This window comes from Panthera pardus, unplaced genomic scaffold (assembly GCF_024362965.1).
Source record: "Panthera pardus isolate Hobbes unplaced genomic scaffold, ASM2436296v1 HiC_scaffold_8, whole genome shotgun sequence".
Taxonomy (NCBI): domain Eukaryota; kingdom Metazoa; phylum Chordata; class Mammalia; order Carnivora; family Felidae; genus Panthera; species Panthera pardus.
The window spans coordinates 118,407,938-118,424,533 of NW_026527013.1; the positions used below are offsets into that span (position 1 = coordinate 118,407,938).

Sequence of the window (16,596 nt, forward strand, 5' to 3'; positions counted from 1 at the left end):
TGGGCAGGTCGGACTCAGGCTTGAGAACCACCTACCGCGTCTCCACCTTCTGCCCTGAACTCTGATGGGTCACAGTTAGGGAGGTCGTGGGTCAGGGTGTTGGTCTGAGGTCTCCTTCACAGGCAGGCTGCTCAGGTAGCCTCAGACTCCCTGCCTTCCAGCACTGGACAGACAGACGGAAGAACAGAAAGAGCCGCTTGCTATTTGGCACAAACCAGACCAGGAGAACTTACAATAGAAAGTTTATTTTTTTGTTTCCAGTCAGTATTTTTTCCTTAAAAACAAATACAAAAAAAAAAAAAAAAAAAGCTGATCACAGTTTGCTTAAACAGCCAGACTCGGACAATATTTGTAACTTTGTTCACAAAAACATACATCACTGAAGCTGCGCTTATAAGAGCCACTTCCAGAGTTCGTGCAAAGGGTCCTACAAAGGCACGCAGGGACACACCGCTTGGAGTCACAGTTTTCGTCACAGAGTCACTAGTCACTACACGTCAAACAAGTTAAGTTGTGTCTCATCAAGTCACCTCTACAACAGCATTAATTACACAAGGAATATAGGTAGTTTGAATAAAAATATCTTTAACAGCTTGGAGCTATTGAGACAGGAACACTTCCACTCACATGCACAGTTAAACAACTGGAGTGCAACACAACATTGGCACTAAACGAGGTTGAAGGGGGACTTTTTTGTGTGTTTTTTTTCCTCTTTTTTTTTTGTTATAGTTACTTCAAGTAACACAGCTTGCTTCATATAAATAAGTTAAAACATCTATTTTTTTTTTCAAGACAAAGCCATTCAGGACAAAGAGATGAACAGAAAGCAGATCTACTTATACAGGCGCTATAATGGCAATAAACAGGCTCATGATTAAAAGATGAATTAGGGCAACAAGAACAGGGCTTCTTCACAGAAGGAACACAAGGGAGTTTCAGAAAGTCACCTTAGTACTGACACTACGCGGGATCCGCTAATACTGCTCAGTACTTTAAACGCTCAAATACTCAGGGGCGGAAGGCCCCTCCCGCCGCCGCCATGCTCATGCTTTTCAGCTTATTATCTTTTTTCCACTTCATTCTCCGGTTTTGGAACCAGATTTTAATTTGTCTCTCGGAGAGGCAAAGAGCATGTGCTATTTCAATCCTTCTTCGGCGGGTCAGGTAGCGGTTGAAGTGGAACTCCTTCTCCAGCTCCAGGGTCTGGTAGCGCGTGTAGGCCGTCCGGGCCCTTTTGCCTTCCGGGCCGCCTATGTTGTCTGCAACAGAAAAGTCAGCGATTTAGCCACCAACTCCGCAGCCCCTGGTTACCCAAGTCAGCTGGACGAGCCAGGGTTCCTGAGCAAGGAACAGGGGAGAAAAAGCTCAACAAGTCCTCTCTCCTCACCCGCCCACCCCTCCCGAATTTCCTTCCCTCTTCCTTTCTAGAGAGAAAACAATACAATTTGGACTCTGGGAACAATCGGCCCATCTGAGGCTGGAGCCGCGTCCCGAAGGATCGCCCGGCTTGCCTTCACCCCTCTCCTGCCCTCTGGCCCTGCCCCTGGCACCCCGAGGCGGGGAACAGCCCTCCCAGGCAGCCCACCTCTCAGAAACCCACGGAAGCCAGGCCCTTTCCTGAGCGTCCAAGTGGCCTCCAGGTCACCCTCCCTTAAAGTTCCAGCCCCGCGAGCCGCCTTCTGTTCCAGCCTGCACGCTTGGGGCGCCTGCTTTCTTTTTCTTCCCTTTCCTGCTGTCCCTTCTGCTCCCAAACTTCAGAATCCCGCCGGCTCTCGCCTCGATTATTCCCCCCCAAGCCCCTTTTCGGGGACTCTAATTAGTAACGCTGTTTCCCCAGCGTAGCCCTCCTCATAAATTATCCGTCCTGACAAGCCCGATTCACGGCCCCTACTGCCATCCTCTACCTCTCTGCGCCCTGCTCGGCTGGCTTGACCCGGGAGCGCGATCCGAGGCGCTGGGGTTCGATATGGCATTTTTCCTTTCCCCCCCCCCCCGTTGCACCGTCTAAACTTGCTTGGCCAGCGGCCCTTCTCCACCACCCCCCTCCCCATTTGCGAGCGCTGGGCGCTGCAGAGAAGAGAAGGTGAAAGGAGGGAAGCAGGGGAAGGAGAACGGCGGGGAGAGACTCCACAGGGCTGGGAGAGGCGAGACCAGGAGAGAGATGGGGAGAGAGGGCGGTAAAGGAGAGAGGGGGGACCGAAAGCCGCGCCCCCGCGGCCGCGTGGATTTAGAAAAAGGCTGGCTTTACCATGACTTATGTGCAGCTTGCGCATCCAGGGGTAGATCTGGGGTTGGGCGGGCGGCGCCGGGCTCGGCTCGCTCTGCGCGCTCGCCTGCTCGCTGCTGGCGGGGGCGTCCTCCTCGGCTCCGGACGCCGTGCCAACCCCCTCTCTGCTGCTGATGTGGGTGCTGCCGGCGTTGGCCGAGGCGCCGCTGGAGTTGCCCAGGGAGTTTTTCCCGCCGTGGTGGCTGTCGCTGCCGGGCGAGGGGGCCACGGCGGAGCAGGGCAGCGGGTCGGGCGGAGGCGAGTGCGTGGACGTGGCCGGCTGGCTGTACCTGGGCTCGGCAGGCGCCGCGCTGGCGCCGGCCGCGTAGCTGCGGGCGCGCTCCCCGGAGCCAAAGTGGCCGGAGCCGGAGCGGCCGACGCTGAGATCCATGCCATTGTAGCCGTAGCCGTACCTGCCGGAGTGCATGCTCGCCGAGTCCCTGAATTGCTCGCTCACGGAACTATGATCTCCATAATTATGCAACTGGTAGTCCGGGCCATTTGGATAGCGACCGCAAAATGAGTTTACAAAATAAGAGCTCATTTGTTTTTTGATATGTGTGCTTGATTTGTGGCTCGCGGTCGTTTGTGCGTCTATAGCACCCTTGCACAATTTATGATGAATTATGGAAATGACTGGGACATGTACTTGGTTCCCTCCTACGTAGGCACCCAAATATGGGGTACGACTTCGAATCACGTGCTTTTGTTGTCCAGTCGTAAATCCTGCCTGATGACCTCTAGAGGTAAACTCGTGCACTAATGGGGGAGTTGGGTGGAGGCAAGAGGGGTGGCGCGCGCGCCCCAGGCGCGTGCCCGCCACCCGCCGCCGCCGTTCAGTCGGACTCGAGCGCCACCCGCTGGAGGCAGGGCGCATCGCTCCGCTTCCGACCGAGGGCTGCAAGGGCCGGGGTCGAATTGAGGTTACAGCCCATTATGGCAAAATTATTGCATTTCCCTCGCAGTTCCATTAGGATGTACCAATTGTGAGGCCGTCAGCTGCCGATCGCGCGCCCGGCGAGGATGCAGAGGATTGGGGGGAGACGGTGACTTGGATTTTATTTACAACAACTTTATTTCCCCGCTGTGCAGCCCCTCTTATTTTTGTGTTGAGGTTGGGGTCGGTTTTGCCCGTCGTGCCGGCAGCTCTGAAATTTGAAAATACAGATATCACCTTCGGGGAAGGGGGGAGGCCATTTAGCCAATTGGAGAAATAAATCCTGCCCGCAGCAGCAGCTACAATTACGGCTCTGTTTTTTTTTTGTGAGTGCATGAGGGACAGTGTCCCTGCCGCTCTTAAATGACAGGCGTCTATTAAAGATAGCTTTTGTGTAGTGTTTCTCCGAGGCGAGGTCAAATTCCATACACTTTTATAACCGGAGTCGATTTTTCTTTCGTGCAAATATGGTTTTCGTGTCATTAGTTCGCTATTTGATTTGCTTTAAGTATCCAGCCTGGAGAATCTTCACCACCAGGTCCCTTTCCTCGAGCCAGCCGGGCCCCAATTCGGAGGGTTCTCGGTGAACCCAGCGAGTGGGCCCAGGCTCCCCGCAGCCACAGAAGCTGTTTGGGGGCTGGGAATCCGTGGGCCGAGTTATTAGGGTCTTGCTTAGATCTCCAGGAGTAAAATGAGGGTGCTAATGGAAGCATTTCGTGTTAGTGCCTAGGATCTTCGTAGTTATTTTCCTGGGTCCTGAAAGACGAAAGTGAATCACGAATGTAGCCGAAAGGCATGGAGGGTACTTCCCGCTGGAGGCTGAGAGTCGCAGGCACCCCTGGCACATTTGGAAACCAGGACTCTTGCCGTTCCCATGGCCCTGGGCCCCCTCCTTAGGTCCTGAAAGCTACTCTCTGGTGGCTGCGCAGGCACTGTCGGAGGCGGGGATCCGGGATCCGGAGCTGGAGACTTCGGGAGCCCAGTCTCTCCCGGGGCTGTAAAGTTCCACCCGCGCTCAGGTTGGGTCGGCTCAGCTGAGGCTGCTTCTGTTCCACGGACGGTCGCGCGCGGGGCCGAGAGACAAGGCTGTCTCAGGGCCCCCTTTGTTCCTCACGCTTCTTCCTGTCTAGGGGCGGCCTGGGATGCCACCAAAGTGCTGGGGCCCCAGCCTTTATGCCCCCTCTTTCCAGTGGCCGGAGTCGATTTGGTGGTGCCCTCCGGGACTTGGTGGCGAGGGACCGAGGCGAAAACGCCCAGGCACCAAAAGGGGCTCGGCCCAGGTTCTTTCCTCTCCAGCAACCCCGCGTCCCAAGCTCAGGGGCGCGCAAAGGCGCTAGCACAAGAGCCGGGGAAGAATTCGGGGCGCGCCCTGGGATCCGAAGCCGGCTAGGGCAGCCTTGGAGAGCGGGACTGTGTGTGCAGTGCGCCCCGCTCCACCGCTGAGATTGGCTGTGTGTGGGATTTTGTGTGTGTGTGAGAAATAAATGCTCAGGCGTTTGCAAAGCTCCCGGCTCCCCTGAAGCTGCAGAAGCCCCCCGGATGGGGGCAGGCGGGGGAGAAAAGTTGGGGAGCAGGCGAAGGCAAGGGGGCAAAGCCGAGGGAGGTTGCGGTGCTGGCCTGGTCCCTGCCCAGGCGTCTACTCGCCCGCCTTTGCCTCAGCGTCCTCCCCGCTGGGCTGTGTGGAATTGATGAGTTTATTTTCCTTTTTCCACTTCATGCGGCGGTTCTGGAACCAGATCTTGATCTGGCGCTCGGTGAGGCAGAGCGCGTTGGCGATCTCAATGCGGCGGCGCCGCGTCAGGTAGCGGTTGAAGTGGAACTCCTTCTCCAGCTCCAGCGTCTGGTAGCGCGTGTAGGTCTGGCGGCCTCGGCGCCCGTGACTTCCATACACGGCACCTGCGGGCAGAAATGGCCGGGCGCCAGTGAGCCAGGAGGATCCCGGCCGCCGAACCAGTCAGACCCGCGCCCCGCGCCCCTGGCCTCTAAGCTGGAAACCACCCCTCTCCACTCCAGCCTCTTTCGCTGTGTCTAAGGCCGAAAGCGGGAAGGATGGGAGAAGATTATTTCATACCAAGCGAGATGTTTTCCACCTAAGACAACCTGAAGTGAGAACTTATTGTTTTTGAAAAATCTGCTCTGCAAGAAAACCATTACAGGCAAAAGGAATAGAATGAGCATTCTTAATTCAGGGTACCTGGGTCGTGTTTTTGTGGGAGTGCAGAGCTTGTGTCTGGAAGTGATGGGTGTGGAGCCCTGTGAGTAGGGTAGACACTCGGAACTCACACACGAATCTCTGTGAAGGTGTTACTGTGGCCAGACATGTCAGGACTCAACATGTTTTTTTTGGAAAATGAAAACTGGTCAGCCCTCTCAAATCTTTGCAAACGCCCCCAAATTGTATGGCCCTTCTGCGAAGTGCAGAGCTCCCTTGGAACAAAACAAAACAAAACAACACAAGGCTTTTAAAGCAAAACACTAGAAGCTTAAAAATCTGCACTGGGTTCTGTCCTAGGATTCTCTGTTGAGTTTTTGGAAACCAGAGGCAAAGGGATGGAGCTATGGGCCATCTGGGGTTTCTGGAAATGTAGGACTGTGATGGGCTATCTGTTCTGGTGCCAAAGGAACCCAAGGTTGGGGGGCTCCCCCCAGGCTGGGTGTGTGAGACTCAGGCAGGGCCTCAAAAGGAGGCAGAAGTTGGCTAAGAGTGAGCAGTTGAGTGGAAGGGGGAGGAGGGAAGGGAGGAGAAAGAGGAAAAAAAATCCTGAGGCTGGGGATGTGGCCCTCCAAGGCTTTGGGGAGACACTGGAAGAGGCCAAGTGAGAGCCTCTAACTACATGGGGTTTTGAAGGGCAGAAAGGAGAGGGATTGGGGGGTGAAGGGGAATGATCAGTGATGGGTGCAGAAGGCCATCTTCTACTTGGGGATCTGTGCAGGGTGTTTCCAGGGGGAAGTGTGGGCAGGCACTCCCTCCCCTCCAGCCTCACTCTCTGTTCAGGTTGCCCCTGTCACAGGGTCTCACGTAGGGTGGCAGTGACCCCTCTCGATCCCCTAGGGTGTCACCTTACATGGACACCAGTGCCGTGCCTTCACTCTGCCACAGCTTGATTGCCTCAGTGGGAATGGGTTAGTTTTCTTTTTTCTTTCTTTTTCTTTAATCTCTTAAAAAAGCCAAAGAAACTTTGTTCATTCTTTCCTCCTTTCTCTCCATTTCCTCTTTCTAATTTCCGTCTCCTCCTTCCTTCCTTCTTTCCCTGCCCCCTTCCCCCTCTCCCTCCACTCTCTTGGGGGGGCTGCAGGGAAATGCCTTACCCGCGCAGGAGTTCATCCGCTGCATCCAGGGGTAAACAGGGCTCGTGTACTTCCGGTCGGTGCCTTCGTCATGGAGGGCTTTGCCCGGCACGCTGCTGCTGTCGGGTTTGTACTGCTGCTCGGGAGAAAAGTGCAGGTAGTCCCCGGGGCCCCTCTGCTTGCCACTGCCTGAGGGCGAGGCGCCACTGAGGTCCTTATCAGAATAGAAACACGAGGCCCCGTACTCGTAGGACGCCCGGTTGCAGGCCAGGACCGAGTTGGACTGTTGGTAGAAACAAGGTGAGGTGTACGTCTTGTCCGGGAGGCTCGACGCCCCGTACGAGGCCGGGAAGGGCCTCAGCGCGTCATAGCCAGCCGGGTAGAGGGGCAGCTGGCCCAAGAAGGAGTCCTGGCCGCTGGGCAGGCTCCCGGGGAAAGTGGGATTCACAAAATAGGAACTCATTTGCGCGCCCCTCTGCAGGACTGTGATTTGTTGTGTATTAGTACATCTGGCTATAACTATTAGTAGTCATCGAACTGGTTTGTTTCTGGATGGCCGAACGCCAAAAGCGACAGCAGCAAATCGCACCAGCTGACGCGGCGGCGGCCAATGGGAGCGAGCGCTGGAGCCCGCTCCCCGGGGACCGCGGCGACCGAGGCAGCAAAGTTACAAACAGCCCCCAGCCCGCCCGCCCGCCGCCCGCCCGGCAGATTAATGGGCGCGCACAGCCAGCCGGCCCGGCTCTCTTTCCGAACGCCAGCGGCGGGCACGGCCCGGGCAGGGGCGTGCGAATCAGGCCGAGGTAGGGGCACTAGAGTCCGGGCCGCCGCAAAGGCCCCGCCAGGCCCGCTCCCTCCTCCTCCCCTTCTTGCCTTTTCGGATTTTGCTGGTTTTTCTTTCCAAACAGGAAACCTGACAGCCCCGCGCCGGGAGGGGCGGTGACCACGACGGCTTAGCTCCCGGCCGGCTTGCCCGCCCCGCAGGGCCCTGAGCAGTGCCCCTCCCTCTGCACGCCCCCGCCCGTGGGTGCGGGTTCCGGGACTGAAGAAGGGGGCCTGAGAAACCAGGCCTTCACGCCCAGCTCCTCACTCCTGCGTCTTAGGAATCCGTGCATCCCTTCCCTCTTTCCTTCCCACTCCCACCAAGGGCCTGGGCCTCGCTACCGCCTGGAGCCGAAGGCTCACCTCGAGCTGACCAGGACACGGCTAAACGTCTTCCCCTGGCAGCCCCATCCGCCCACATACAACACGTCTCCTTTGAGTCCAGACGGGCTCCCCTCCAATGGCCAGCGACCGCCTGGCCTCAAAGCACCCCACAAGCTGTGCGTCCCCGTACCACCTTTGAACCCAGGAATCCAGAGGCCAGAAACCACTGGTTTCAACAAGAAAGGGACCTACAGGGGAGTGGCCTGGAGACTGAGCTTCGAAGTAAAACGGGGGAACCTGTTCCCCTCACCCAGCCCTTGGGACTCGTCCTCTCAACACCCGAAGTGCTCAGAGCTGAGACAGATCCAGATGTGGAATATCTGTCCTCTTTCTGGAGGCACGGCATCCCAAGGTCCCTGCCGAGCCAGGCATAGAGGGCAGCTGGGATGTCCCAAAGGCTGTGGGATAATTGATGTGCTTGGTTTCTGGGGTGCCCGACAGCCCGCACTTTCCTGGGGTGTACCCTCTCCCCTGCCTTTCCTGGGACTGCTGGGGGCCTGCCGGTTGCAGTTGCCCCAGTGCCGGGAACAGTTGCCTCACGGGCTCCAGGAATCGTCTGCATTGCTTTTGCCGTTGTCACAGGCCTGGCCTTTCCCAGACAGGAGGTGAAAAGCGTGTCCCTGGCTGCCCTTGCTTGATAGGTGTGCCTTGGAGATAGTTGACTTTTACAGCACATGGATCAATCTCATTTTGTAAAACGTGATATCTTTCCAATGGCATTTTTACAACTGTATTTGTTGGGCTTGTAAAACCCTTGAATTAGCTTTAAAATCCTCAATTCTGTGGAGGCTGAAGAAAGACTATTTATACAATTTGGTTGAATTTCCGGAGGATGTTTCTAAGATCTGTAAAACTCTGATGAATGCAGGCTGATGGGGTTCAGGACTTGGGGGTGGCAATGCCCTCCTGGAATCTGACAACGACTTCCTTAATCTCCTCCTTGCTTTTTGATTTTTTTTTTTGCCCCTGCCCTCACTTCCCTCAAAGGGAGAAAACTGGGAAAGGACTGGGCTAAGGGTGGCCTCCACAGAACCTAGCAAGCACCCTAGAAAGTGGCTGTTGCCCATACGATGGGGTCTACACCCAGAAGCCTTCTCCCTGTGCCCCAATCAATCCACGCTGGGAAAGTTTCTCCTTTGCATATGTAAAAAGGGCCTGGCAGGAGAAGAGAGAATGTAACATTTCCCTGGAATTTCTTCAGGGAATGGACCCGATAGGGGAAAATGAAAACTCAAGTAAACAATTTTAAAGGGAACTATTTTTTTAAGGCTATGTCCAAAGAAAATCATGTTTGAGTTATTGTTTCCTAAACAAGACCATCAGATGACAGTGACGTCAAGCAAATTATTATTATATAAGACAAAAATAACTGTTGGGAGATGTTGAGAAATGTTTACATTTATAATTTCTGCTTCATACCTCCAGGTCTCACACAGCATTGGGAGTGATGGCAGTTGACTACGTAGACTACTATTGTTATTATTTGTTATGGTTTGACTTAGATTCTTGATCTAATAATTACCCCCAGACAATGACAGAATTTGATTTCTCAGCTAAGAGCCAAAAACCATTGTGTTTCTAGCTTCTATAGGCAGTGAGACAGAAAAAAATAAATTAAATTGAAATCTCCAGGTGTTAGCCAAGGCTGGTACATATCAGGTTGGCAACGGCCCAATTTATTTCTCCAACCAGCTTTAGGTGCATATATATATATATATAGAGAGAGAGAGAGAGAGAGAGAGAGAGAGACAGACACACACACACTCAGGCAAGAATAGGAGCCCCAGACGCTGGAGGGAGCCTCTCCTGGGATAGTGAGAATGGCTATCAGGACACTCTTTTCTAGGTCAAAGCCACAGAGAACGTCTACTTACCTTCCAGCTGCTCTTCAAGGGGGACTGGATGGTGAGCAGGGCCCCACAGTCCGCCCTTTCTCTGGGCTGCCCACTCGACCTCCGCCAGCTTGGAGGGCGGCCCGCCGGTGTGTGGGGGGGACCTTGAGGGCCACCCGGGCCGCCTGGATCTGTAGCCCAGGCCAGAGCCCATAGCATACAGGTGCGGCCTCTGCCTGTCACAGGCCCTCGCCTGACGCCAAAGCCCGCCTTCCTTGCCATAGCCAATCCTCCTCAGGGCCAGCCAGGCCTGCAGGCCTCGGGGCCAGGAATGGTCTCTCCGATTTGAAAATCCCAAAGCGGGCGCCTTCCCCGAACCAGCGTGCGCCCCGGGGACGCCTTGGGACGCGCAGTTTGGACAGAAGCAGCCATAACGTGCCAGGCCGCCTGTGCAACCAGTCTCCATGGCGCTGGGGGTAGGGGGAGGACCCGAGTCTAGTCGGGCTTCCAGCTCCTATCAGGGGTGGCCAAGGCGGGGGAGGTTCCCGACAGGCCCTGGGAGGCCGCCCCTCAGGTCCTCCCTTGCCCCCCTCTGCTCGGCCTGCTTGGGAATCTCTGAGGGGCCCGCGCAGCAGTCGCGCCAGGCTGCACGACGCGGGGCTGCGGCTGGCGTCGGTCCCAGCGACGGCCACAGCGTGGCAGCAGCGAGCGCCCAGCGCGGTCGCAATAAATAATCTGCCCGCGGCAGCCGCAGTCAGGCAGCCCGCGGCCCTGCGACGCAAACGCGCAGCTTTATCCGTCCTGAGTGCACCCACAGCGCCGGTGGACGTCCCAAACATCTACAGCCCCTTCTTAATTTTCGAATGCACATCAAGGTATTATCTTAAGGTGGAAAAACAACAACAACGACCAGAACCACAGAACAAACAAAAAGAACTCGAGCCCAGAACCTCAGGATCGTTTCTGGTCGCAGTCCCAGGAAGCTCCCGGGGCAAATCTGGCCGACGCGCACCCAGGCCAAGCAACGGTCTGTGCCACCGCTCCACATAAAGTCAATGCCCACGGTACCCTCCGTGCCTCCCGGGCGGCTTCACAGTCCCCTCCCGGCTCGCGGAAAGTGGGGCCCGCGGTCGGCGGCCCGCTGCGCCGATGTGGGGGTGGTGGGGTCCCCCTATCGCCCAGACGCGGTTTGCGTCCTTCTTTCAACCTTAGCTGCGGGCCCCTGCCACTCTCAATAACACCACTACATTCTCTGCACCGAAACTTCCCGCCAAGCAACACCCAGCCAATTAACCCCATCCTCTCCTCCAACACAGAGTTCCACCCACGCACCTAGTCCCTCTCCCCGCGCTTCAGACACATCTGTCATCGGAAAACCGCGTGAAAGGAAGCAGGCAATCAGCAGAAGAACCTGGCCGAATTAGTAAGTTTTTGTTTGTTTGTTTTTTCCCCCTCATTCTACCTTTCTCTCCAGAAACCGATTCCCTCAGAATAGAAGGTGCTGTGTTGACACTAATAAAAAGCAGGTCGATTAATTCACTTTGCCCTCACCTCTTCCCACCTCCCCAGGTCGGGAACTGTCTTCAATTGTTGGGAAATTCAACCGAGCCAACTGGGTCATGAATGAAAAAAAAAAAAAAATCCAAACCCGGGAGACTGGCAAGGAACGCGGAGGGCAGGGCCACTTCTTTTTGGGCTCGGCAAGGTCGCTGGGGAAGAGGGGAGAGACCTCAGTGCTCCTGCCCCATGCCAGGGCGCTGTGCCACTGAAAGGAGGCTGGCATTCACTGCCATGGTGAGCAAGAGAGAGGAGAGAGGGAGAGAGTGTGTGTGTGTGTGTGTGTGCGCGCGCGCGCGCACGTGTGAAGGGGGGCAAGTGTGAACGGTGAGTGTGGGCGAGGGTGAGTATGCCCCTCTTCAAAGCCGCCCTAGTGCCCTCTCCCACCGCCGCCGGCGCCTGCTGCCATCTCACCACCTTTGCTCCTGTCTCCCCACATGTCTCACCTTCAGATGGCGGCTCCCAGAAGCTCCTGCCCCTCTGACAGCTGTCGCTTGGGCAGCCGGGGAGACGAATTGTCCTCCTTCCTGGTGCCAGAGGACGCAGGAAATTAGCCAGGTTGCGAGTTGCGAAGCGGCCGCCGCGGCGCCGGGAACTGGACGCGCCCCACCTCCAGCGGGAGCGGCCGGGCCGGGCCGGGCCGGGGCCTCGTCTCGCTCGCCATCGCCGGACAAAGCGCAGCCAAGCCCGGCTGGAAGGCAGAGCTCCGAAGCAGGCAGGACGGAGCGGAGCAAAAGAATGCGGCTCTATTCTCGCAAGGGAAATTATAAAAAAGTTCATGTTCACGGTTCCCATCCACATGACCGACAGCGGCCAATGGAAGGGCCGAACAACTCATAAAGTTGTATTGCAAAGTTGTAAATTTTCATAAACAACAACGGATTTATGACCCTTTCCCCATCACTAAGAGGAGGCAGCTCTTACACCGGCGCCATCTTACCACCGAGGCTGCCCCGACTTGGGGACGCAGGTTTTACAAACCCAGTTGGGCCGGGTTTTATTAAAAGAGCAATAAGAAGCGGGCCCAACCTAGGCAGGAGGCTGGAGTCGAGGTCTTCGCCCGCCGAGCTCAGGCTATTCTGCGCTGTCCCCATCGCCCTTCGCCCCTTACGCAGACCCTCATCCTTCCCCGCACCCGGACGCCCCCGCCAAGGCTCCGCAGCCAGGGGGTCTGCGGTCCCTGCCTCTTCCTCTACCCCTCAGTTGCAGTGCTGTGCCCAGGCGCCCTTGCTTTGCCTGAATGCAGGGTGGGAGGGGGGCTGCGTCAAAGGGCCTGAATCCCACCTCCTAGCATGGGGCTGGGTTCATGGAAAATTCAGGATCATTGGCAGGGTAATACCCCTTCCCAAGCCCACCCCACAGCAGTAGGGGAAAGGGTGGATTTTGGATTTGCTCATGGAATTTATGGGTTTTTAGAGAGATTCATAGAATACAATGTATCTACCGAAGATTCCGTTTTCTAGAGATCCGGGAGATGTTTGTGCACACACACAAAACCAAGACAAAAATCTCCAGAGAAATGCATATGTACAATTATAGGCACACAGAAACACACACACTCAATTATGGACACAGAAATACATAAAATTATGGATTCCTGTAGTAATACACACATACATAAAAATGCACATACAAAAGAGGTACACACGCACCTATACAAATCCACACAAAAAGGGACCTGCCACACATAAACACCAAACCATGGACACTCAACACGTGGATGTTATTCATCCTTCCATTTTTGCTTCCCCAAGACCCCTTTGGGCATGCAGACATACCCAGGGCTTGCTCTCCAGCCATGGTTACCTCTCTTTCCCAGGCCCCCCTAGATAAAGCAGTCCATGTTTCTTTGTCACCAAGCATCTTTATTTTTCTGTTACATAAAACACGGTTAGCTGGGCAAGACAGGAAGCATGCCTTCCCATTCCTGGAACCCCAAGCTAAAGCCTAAAGGGACAAGGGGGGACGCAGGACAACACAAGAGATGAAGGGCATTGAGAAGGGCATTAGCCCTCCCCACCAGCTATAAAGTTAGCTCAAGACAACACACCATGCTACAAAGTCACCCCATTAACACATCCTTCCCAAGTCAAGACATTGCCTTACAAATGACCTCCAAGACTATATAAATGACAAAAAAAAAAAACAAACTTGTTCAAATATACAATATTTGCTATTGTAGGAAAAGTCAGGGTGTACATATTCAACATGGCTGGACAGTAGGACATGGGGCCAGGGGAGGTGCAGGAGGCTGGGAGCATCTCTGCAGTCCTACTAAGCAAAGCTAACCCAGAGGTCTGCAGCTAGCTTGGGAGTGCTCCCCTCCAGAAGTGGGAGTAAAGGGCCTGAACTTGGGGTGCCCAGACCAGAGATGGAGGGATTCTAGGTTGCAGCACTTAGAATGCTTTGGAATAAATATATTATTTTTCAATTTAAATAGAAGCCAATACCCTGGTCCCCGGACCCCAGCGTCTTCTCAGTGCAGCCTCAGGGACCCCAAAGGCTGCTGGGCAGAAGCAAGAGGGGCCTGGCCCGGGGAAGGGGCCGGCACTAGGTAGCAGGCGAGCCAGTGAGCACAAAATAGGTAGTTTGGGGCGAGTAGGTAGTACTGAGAAAATCAGGTCCTTGTCGGTATGGGGGAGGTGCTGGGTGTCTGCCAGTGTTGGGACGCGTCTGGGCTTCCTGGGAGTGGAGGCCTACTGGGGACTGGGCCCATAGGTAGTTTGGGGTTGCCTCTGGCCGAGGCCTGTGCTAGGTAGTATTTTAGCCGTGCCAGTGCAGAACTGGGCGGCCGGGGTAGGGAGAGTGTCTGCTGGGAGTCCTTGGGGCAGAGGGATCCCCAAGGGGACCCAGTCTAGGCGGCTGCTTAGTCCAGAAAAGGTGGGAGCTGGGATAGGTAATGGGGTAGATGGGTGCAGGTTGGGGATTGTTGTTTTTGTTTTTGTTTTTCACGTTTTCTTTTTATTTTTTCCACTTTTGTAAATAAATTCAGTGAGTCTCTAAAGACGCTTTCCCGACTGTCTGGTGCAGCCAGGGCCCCTACTCGGCCCCTCATTCCTCTTCCTCGTCGTCTTCCTCTTCGTCGTCTTCGTCCTCATCGTCGGCCTTGTCCGTGGCGGCGGCGGTGGTGGCGGCGGCGGCGGCGGCGGCGGCGGGCACTGCGCCCTCGGGGGCTGCGGCGGCCGGACCCTCATCTTTATGCTCTTTCTTCCACTTCATGCGGCGGTTCTGGAACCAGATCTTGATCTGGCGCTCGGTGAGGCAGAGCGCATGGGCGATCTCGATGCGGCGGCGCCGCGTCAGGTAGCGGTTGAAGTGGAACTCCTTCTCCAGCTCCAGCGTCTGGTAGCGCGTGTAGGTCTGGCGGCCCCGCTTCCTGTCGGGCCCTGGAAGCAGACATGTGGACACACGGACACACGGACAGTTTAGCCAACACAGACACAAGACAGTGCATTAGCCAGACCGCTATCCCAGAGCCTGCACCTTTCTCCCAGCGCTAGCCCGGGCGCGCGTCCCCCTCCGCCCGCGCCCCGGAACGGAGCTGGGGGAGGAGCGGGAGTGTTAGCGGAAGACCCCAACTGCGGTGCCAGACGCGCAGGCAGCTCTGTGAGGAGGCAAGGCGCAGAATCCCAACTTTACAACCGCCCTTTCCAGCCGGCTAGGCTTCCACAATGTCCTGCTTCCCCCTGACAAAGGGAAATTGTAAATATAGAGTGTGGGCAAGTGGGAGACGCTGCGCTTTTGCCATTCAAAGGAGAGCTGGACCGCTTCCCCCCCGCCTCTTGCTAGGCAAGTGGGTGACCATCGGGCGGTCCGCTCTCCAGGGGCGCCTTTCCTCCCTAGAAGACCGCGCCCCCCATCCCCGGAACTTCCTAGGGCACTCCGACCCCCTGTCTCCGCTCTGGTTCCCCACCCCGCCTTTAAATGGCCCCTGGCACTGGGGCGTTAGAGGGGCCCAGATGAAGGGTTTGGCTCTTCCTGCTTTTGAGAAAGAAAAGCCAGGCTGAAAGGAAAAAGAGGAGGGAGGGAGAGAAGAAAGGGAGAGAGAAAGAGAGAAAGAGAGAATAGCGAGCAAAATGTTAAAATTCCAAGGCAAATGGAGTTAAATAAATTTACGAGGATCGAACCCATTAATTGGGTCATAAAAAGTTTTATGAGCCTCATTTACATACAATGCTACGGGCTCTCCACGCTATGGCGCCTCGACTCTAATTAAAACCAGAAAGGCAGCGCCGCCAGGAGTCACGGGGCCGCCGGCTCCCAGTCGCCTCTCTCGGCTCTCCGCGCTCCCCAGCCCCGCGCTCCCTTCTGCCTGTCCGTCCGCCCACCCACCCGGCCCGCCTAGCTGCTGCGCCTACCTGAAGACCGCATCCAGGGGTAGATGCGGAAATTGGCCTCGGCCGGGCCGTGCAGCGCGCCTTCGTCCGCCTTGTCGCAAGCGCCTTTGGCGAGGTCACTGCAGAGCCCGGGGATGTTTTGGTCGTAGGAGGCGCAGGGCAGGTTGCCGTAGGCGTCGGCGCCCAGGCCGTAGCCGGACGCGAAGGGGCTCTGATAGAGGGGGCTGTTGACATTGTACAAGCCCGGTACGGTCGAAGCGAAGGCGCCGGCGCCGGCCCCGTAGCCGCTTCTCTGCGAGTTGGGCGCAAAGGAGCAAGAAGTCGGCTCGGCATTTTGGAACAGAGAAGCCCCCGCCGTATATTTGCTAAAAAGCGCGTTCACATAATACGAAGAACTCATAATTTTGACCTGTGATTTGTTGTCCGGCAGCTTTCAGTGTCGGTTTTACGAGGTAGCGTGATATATGATAACATTACACCCCCAGATTTACACCAAACCCCATTTTCTTTTGGACCGAGCTCGCCGCAGCACGTGACCGCCCACATGACCGCCTCCGCCAATCTCAGCAGCCCTCACAGGTGGTCTCGCTCCGCGGGGCCAGCGGCAGCCTAGAATGGAAGGGGAAGAGGCTCAAATATGTGGTCAACGAATCTGCCCGCGCCTGGCCCGCCTGGCGCGTCCCGCGGGAAAGGGACCCCGAGGCTCCGTGCGAGCGCTCAGTCCACCACAACCTGGACGCCTAGTCTGCAGAGGCCGCGCGGGGTCGGCCCAGCACAGCCTCCTTTTTGCCTATCACTGAACTCTGGACCAAGCCTTCGGGCCCTCCCTACCCCCGTCCTGTCCACCGACCCAGCCTAGGGAGGGTCTCTGCGCAGTGCGCACCCGCCCGCCCTACAGCAGCCCATGGGCAAGTCTCAGCTCTGGGCAGATGGGTTCTTTGCCCGCGTCCCCCGACCCGCCCCCCACGCCCAGGTCCACTGGGCGATAGGCCGGCTTAGACTCTGATCCAGATGGGGCCGGCGCAGTGTCGCTTCCAGCTGCAGTGAGAACGCCACCGCAAGCTGGAACCATGTGGTTCGAATAAAGTCAACGTCTCCCAGCTTCCTTTCCTTAATCGGCAGCACACTGTTTATCCGCCTTAAAGGAAGCAGTGAAATATTTATCTATTGATG

The 16,596-nt window shown here is 56.2% G+C and overlaps 3 protein-coding genes and 1 long non-coding RNA gene across 6 annotated transcripts; 1 reads left to right on the plus strand and 3 right to left on the minus strand.

Moving 5' to 3' along the window:
- Window positions 1-225: 225 nt before the first annotated feature.
- Window positions 226-4,836, minus strand: HOXA5 (homeobox A5). Its single transcript, XM_019443660.2, has 2 exons — window positions 2,249-4,836; window positions 226-1,259 (listed from the first exon to the last, which is right to left on the minus strand). Exons 1-2 carry the CDS (start codon window positions 3,141-3,143, stop codon window positions 1,009-1,011), a joined length of 1,146 nt encoding a protein of 381 aa, XP_019299205.1. The 5' UTR covers window positions 3,144-4,836; the 3' UTR covers window positions 226-1,008.
- Window positions 4,837-4,839: 3 nt separating this feature from the next.
- On the minus strand, window positions 4,840-10,083 carry HOXA6 (homeobox A6). 3 transcript variants are annotated; one of them, XM_019443669.2, is made up of 3 exons: window positions 9,572-10,083; window positions 6,513-6,627; window positions 4,840-5,099 (listed from the first exon to the last, which is right to left on the minus strand). In XM_019443669.2, exons 1-3 carry the CDS (start codon window positions 9,809-9,811, stop codon window positions 4,840-4,842), a joined length of 615 nt encoding a protein of 204 aa, XP_019299214.1. In that variant the 5' UTR covers window positions 9,812-10,083. The 3 variants fall into 3 exon arrangements, with proteins under 3 accessions (XP_019299214.1, XP_019299211.1, XP_019299213.1); XM_019443666.2 differs by having other exon boundaries at window positions 6,513-6,774; XM_019443668.2 differs by lacking the exon at window positions 9,572-10,083 and having other exon boundaries at window positions 6,513-9,565.
- Window positions 10,084-10,848: 765 nt separating this feature from the next.
- LOC128775640 (uncharacterized) lies at window positions 10,849-11,972 on the plus strand. The gene is made up of 2 exons (XR_008420513.1): window positions 10,849-10,952; window positions 11,539-11,972. It is a non-coding gene; the product is annotated as an uncharacterized LOC128775640 (long non-coding RNA).
- A 958-nt stretch (window positions 11,973-12,930) lies between these two features.
- On the minus strand, window positions 12,931-16,007 carry HOXA7 (homeobox A7). Its single transcript, XM_019443671.2, has 2 exons — window positions 15,445-16,007; window positions 12,931-14,472 (listed from the first exon to the last, which is right to left on the minus strand). The coding sequence occupies exons 1-2, from the start codon at window positions 15,821-15,823 to the stop codon at window positions 14,138-14,140; spliced, it is 714 nt and encodes a 237-aa protein (XP_019299216.1). The 5' UTR covers window positions 15,824-16,007; the 3' UTR covers window positions 12,931-14,137.
- Window positions 16,008-16,596: the final 589 nt, after the last annotated feature.

Excerpts from the sequence above, each read along its gene's own strand:
- HOXA7 (XM_019443671.2), bottom strand. The coding sequence starts at position 15,823 with ATGAGTTCTTCGTATTATGTGAACGCGCTTTTTAGCAAATATACGGCG. Across the intron at positions 14,473-15,444 it reads CCCCTGGATGCGGTCTTCAG|GGCCCGACAGGAAGCGGGGC; the intron begins GTAGGCGCAGCA and ends GTCTGCTTCCAG.
- HOXA6 (XM_019443666.2), bottom strand. The coding sequence starts at position 9,811 with ATGGCAAGGAAGGCGGGCTTTGGCGTCAGGCGAGGGCCTGTGACAGGC. Across the intron at positions 6,775-9,571 it reads CCTTGAAGAGCAGCTGGAAG|TCCAACTCGGTCCTGGCCTG; the intron begins GTAAGTAGACGT and ends TTCTACCAACAG. Across the intron at positions 5,100-6,512 it reads GCGGATGAACTCCTGCGCGG|GTGCCGTGTATGGAAGTCAC; the intron begins GTAAGGCATTTC and ends TTCTGCCCGCAG.
- HOXA5 (XM_019443660.2), bottom strand. The coding sequence starts at position 3,143 with ATGCGCCCTGCCTCCAGCGGGTGGCGCTCGAGTCCGACTGAACGGCGG. Across the intron at positions 1,260-2,248 it reads CAAGCTGCACATAAGTCATG|ACAACATAGGCGGCCCGGAA; the intron begins GTAAAGCCAGCC and ends TTTCTGTTGCAG.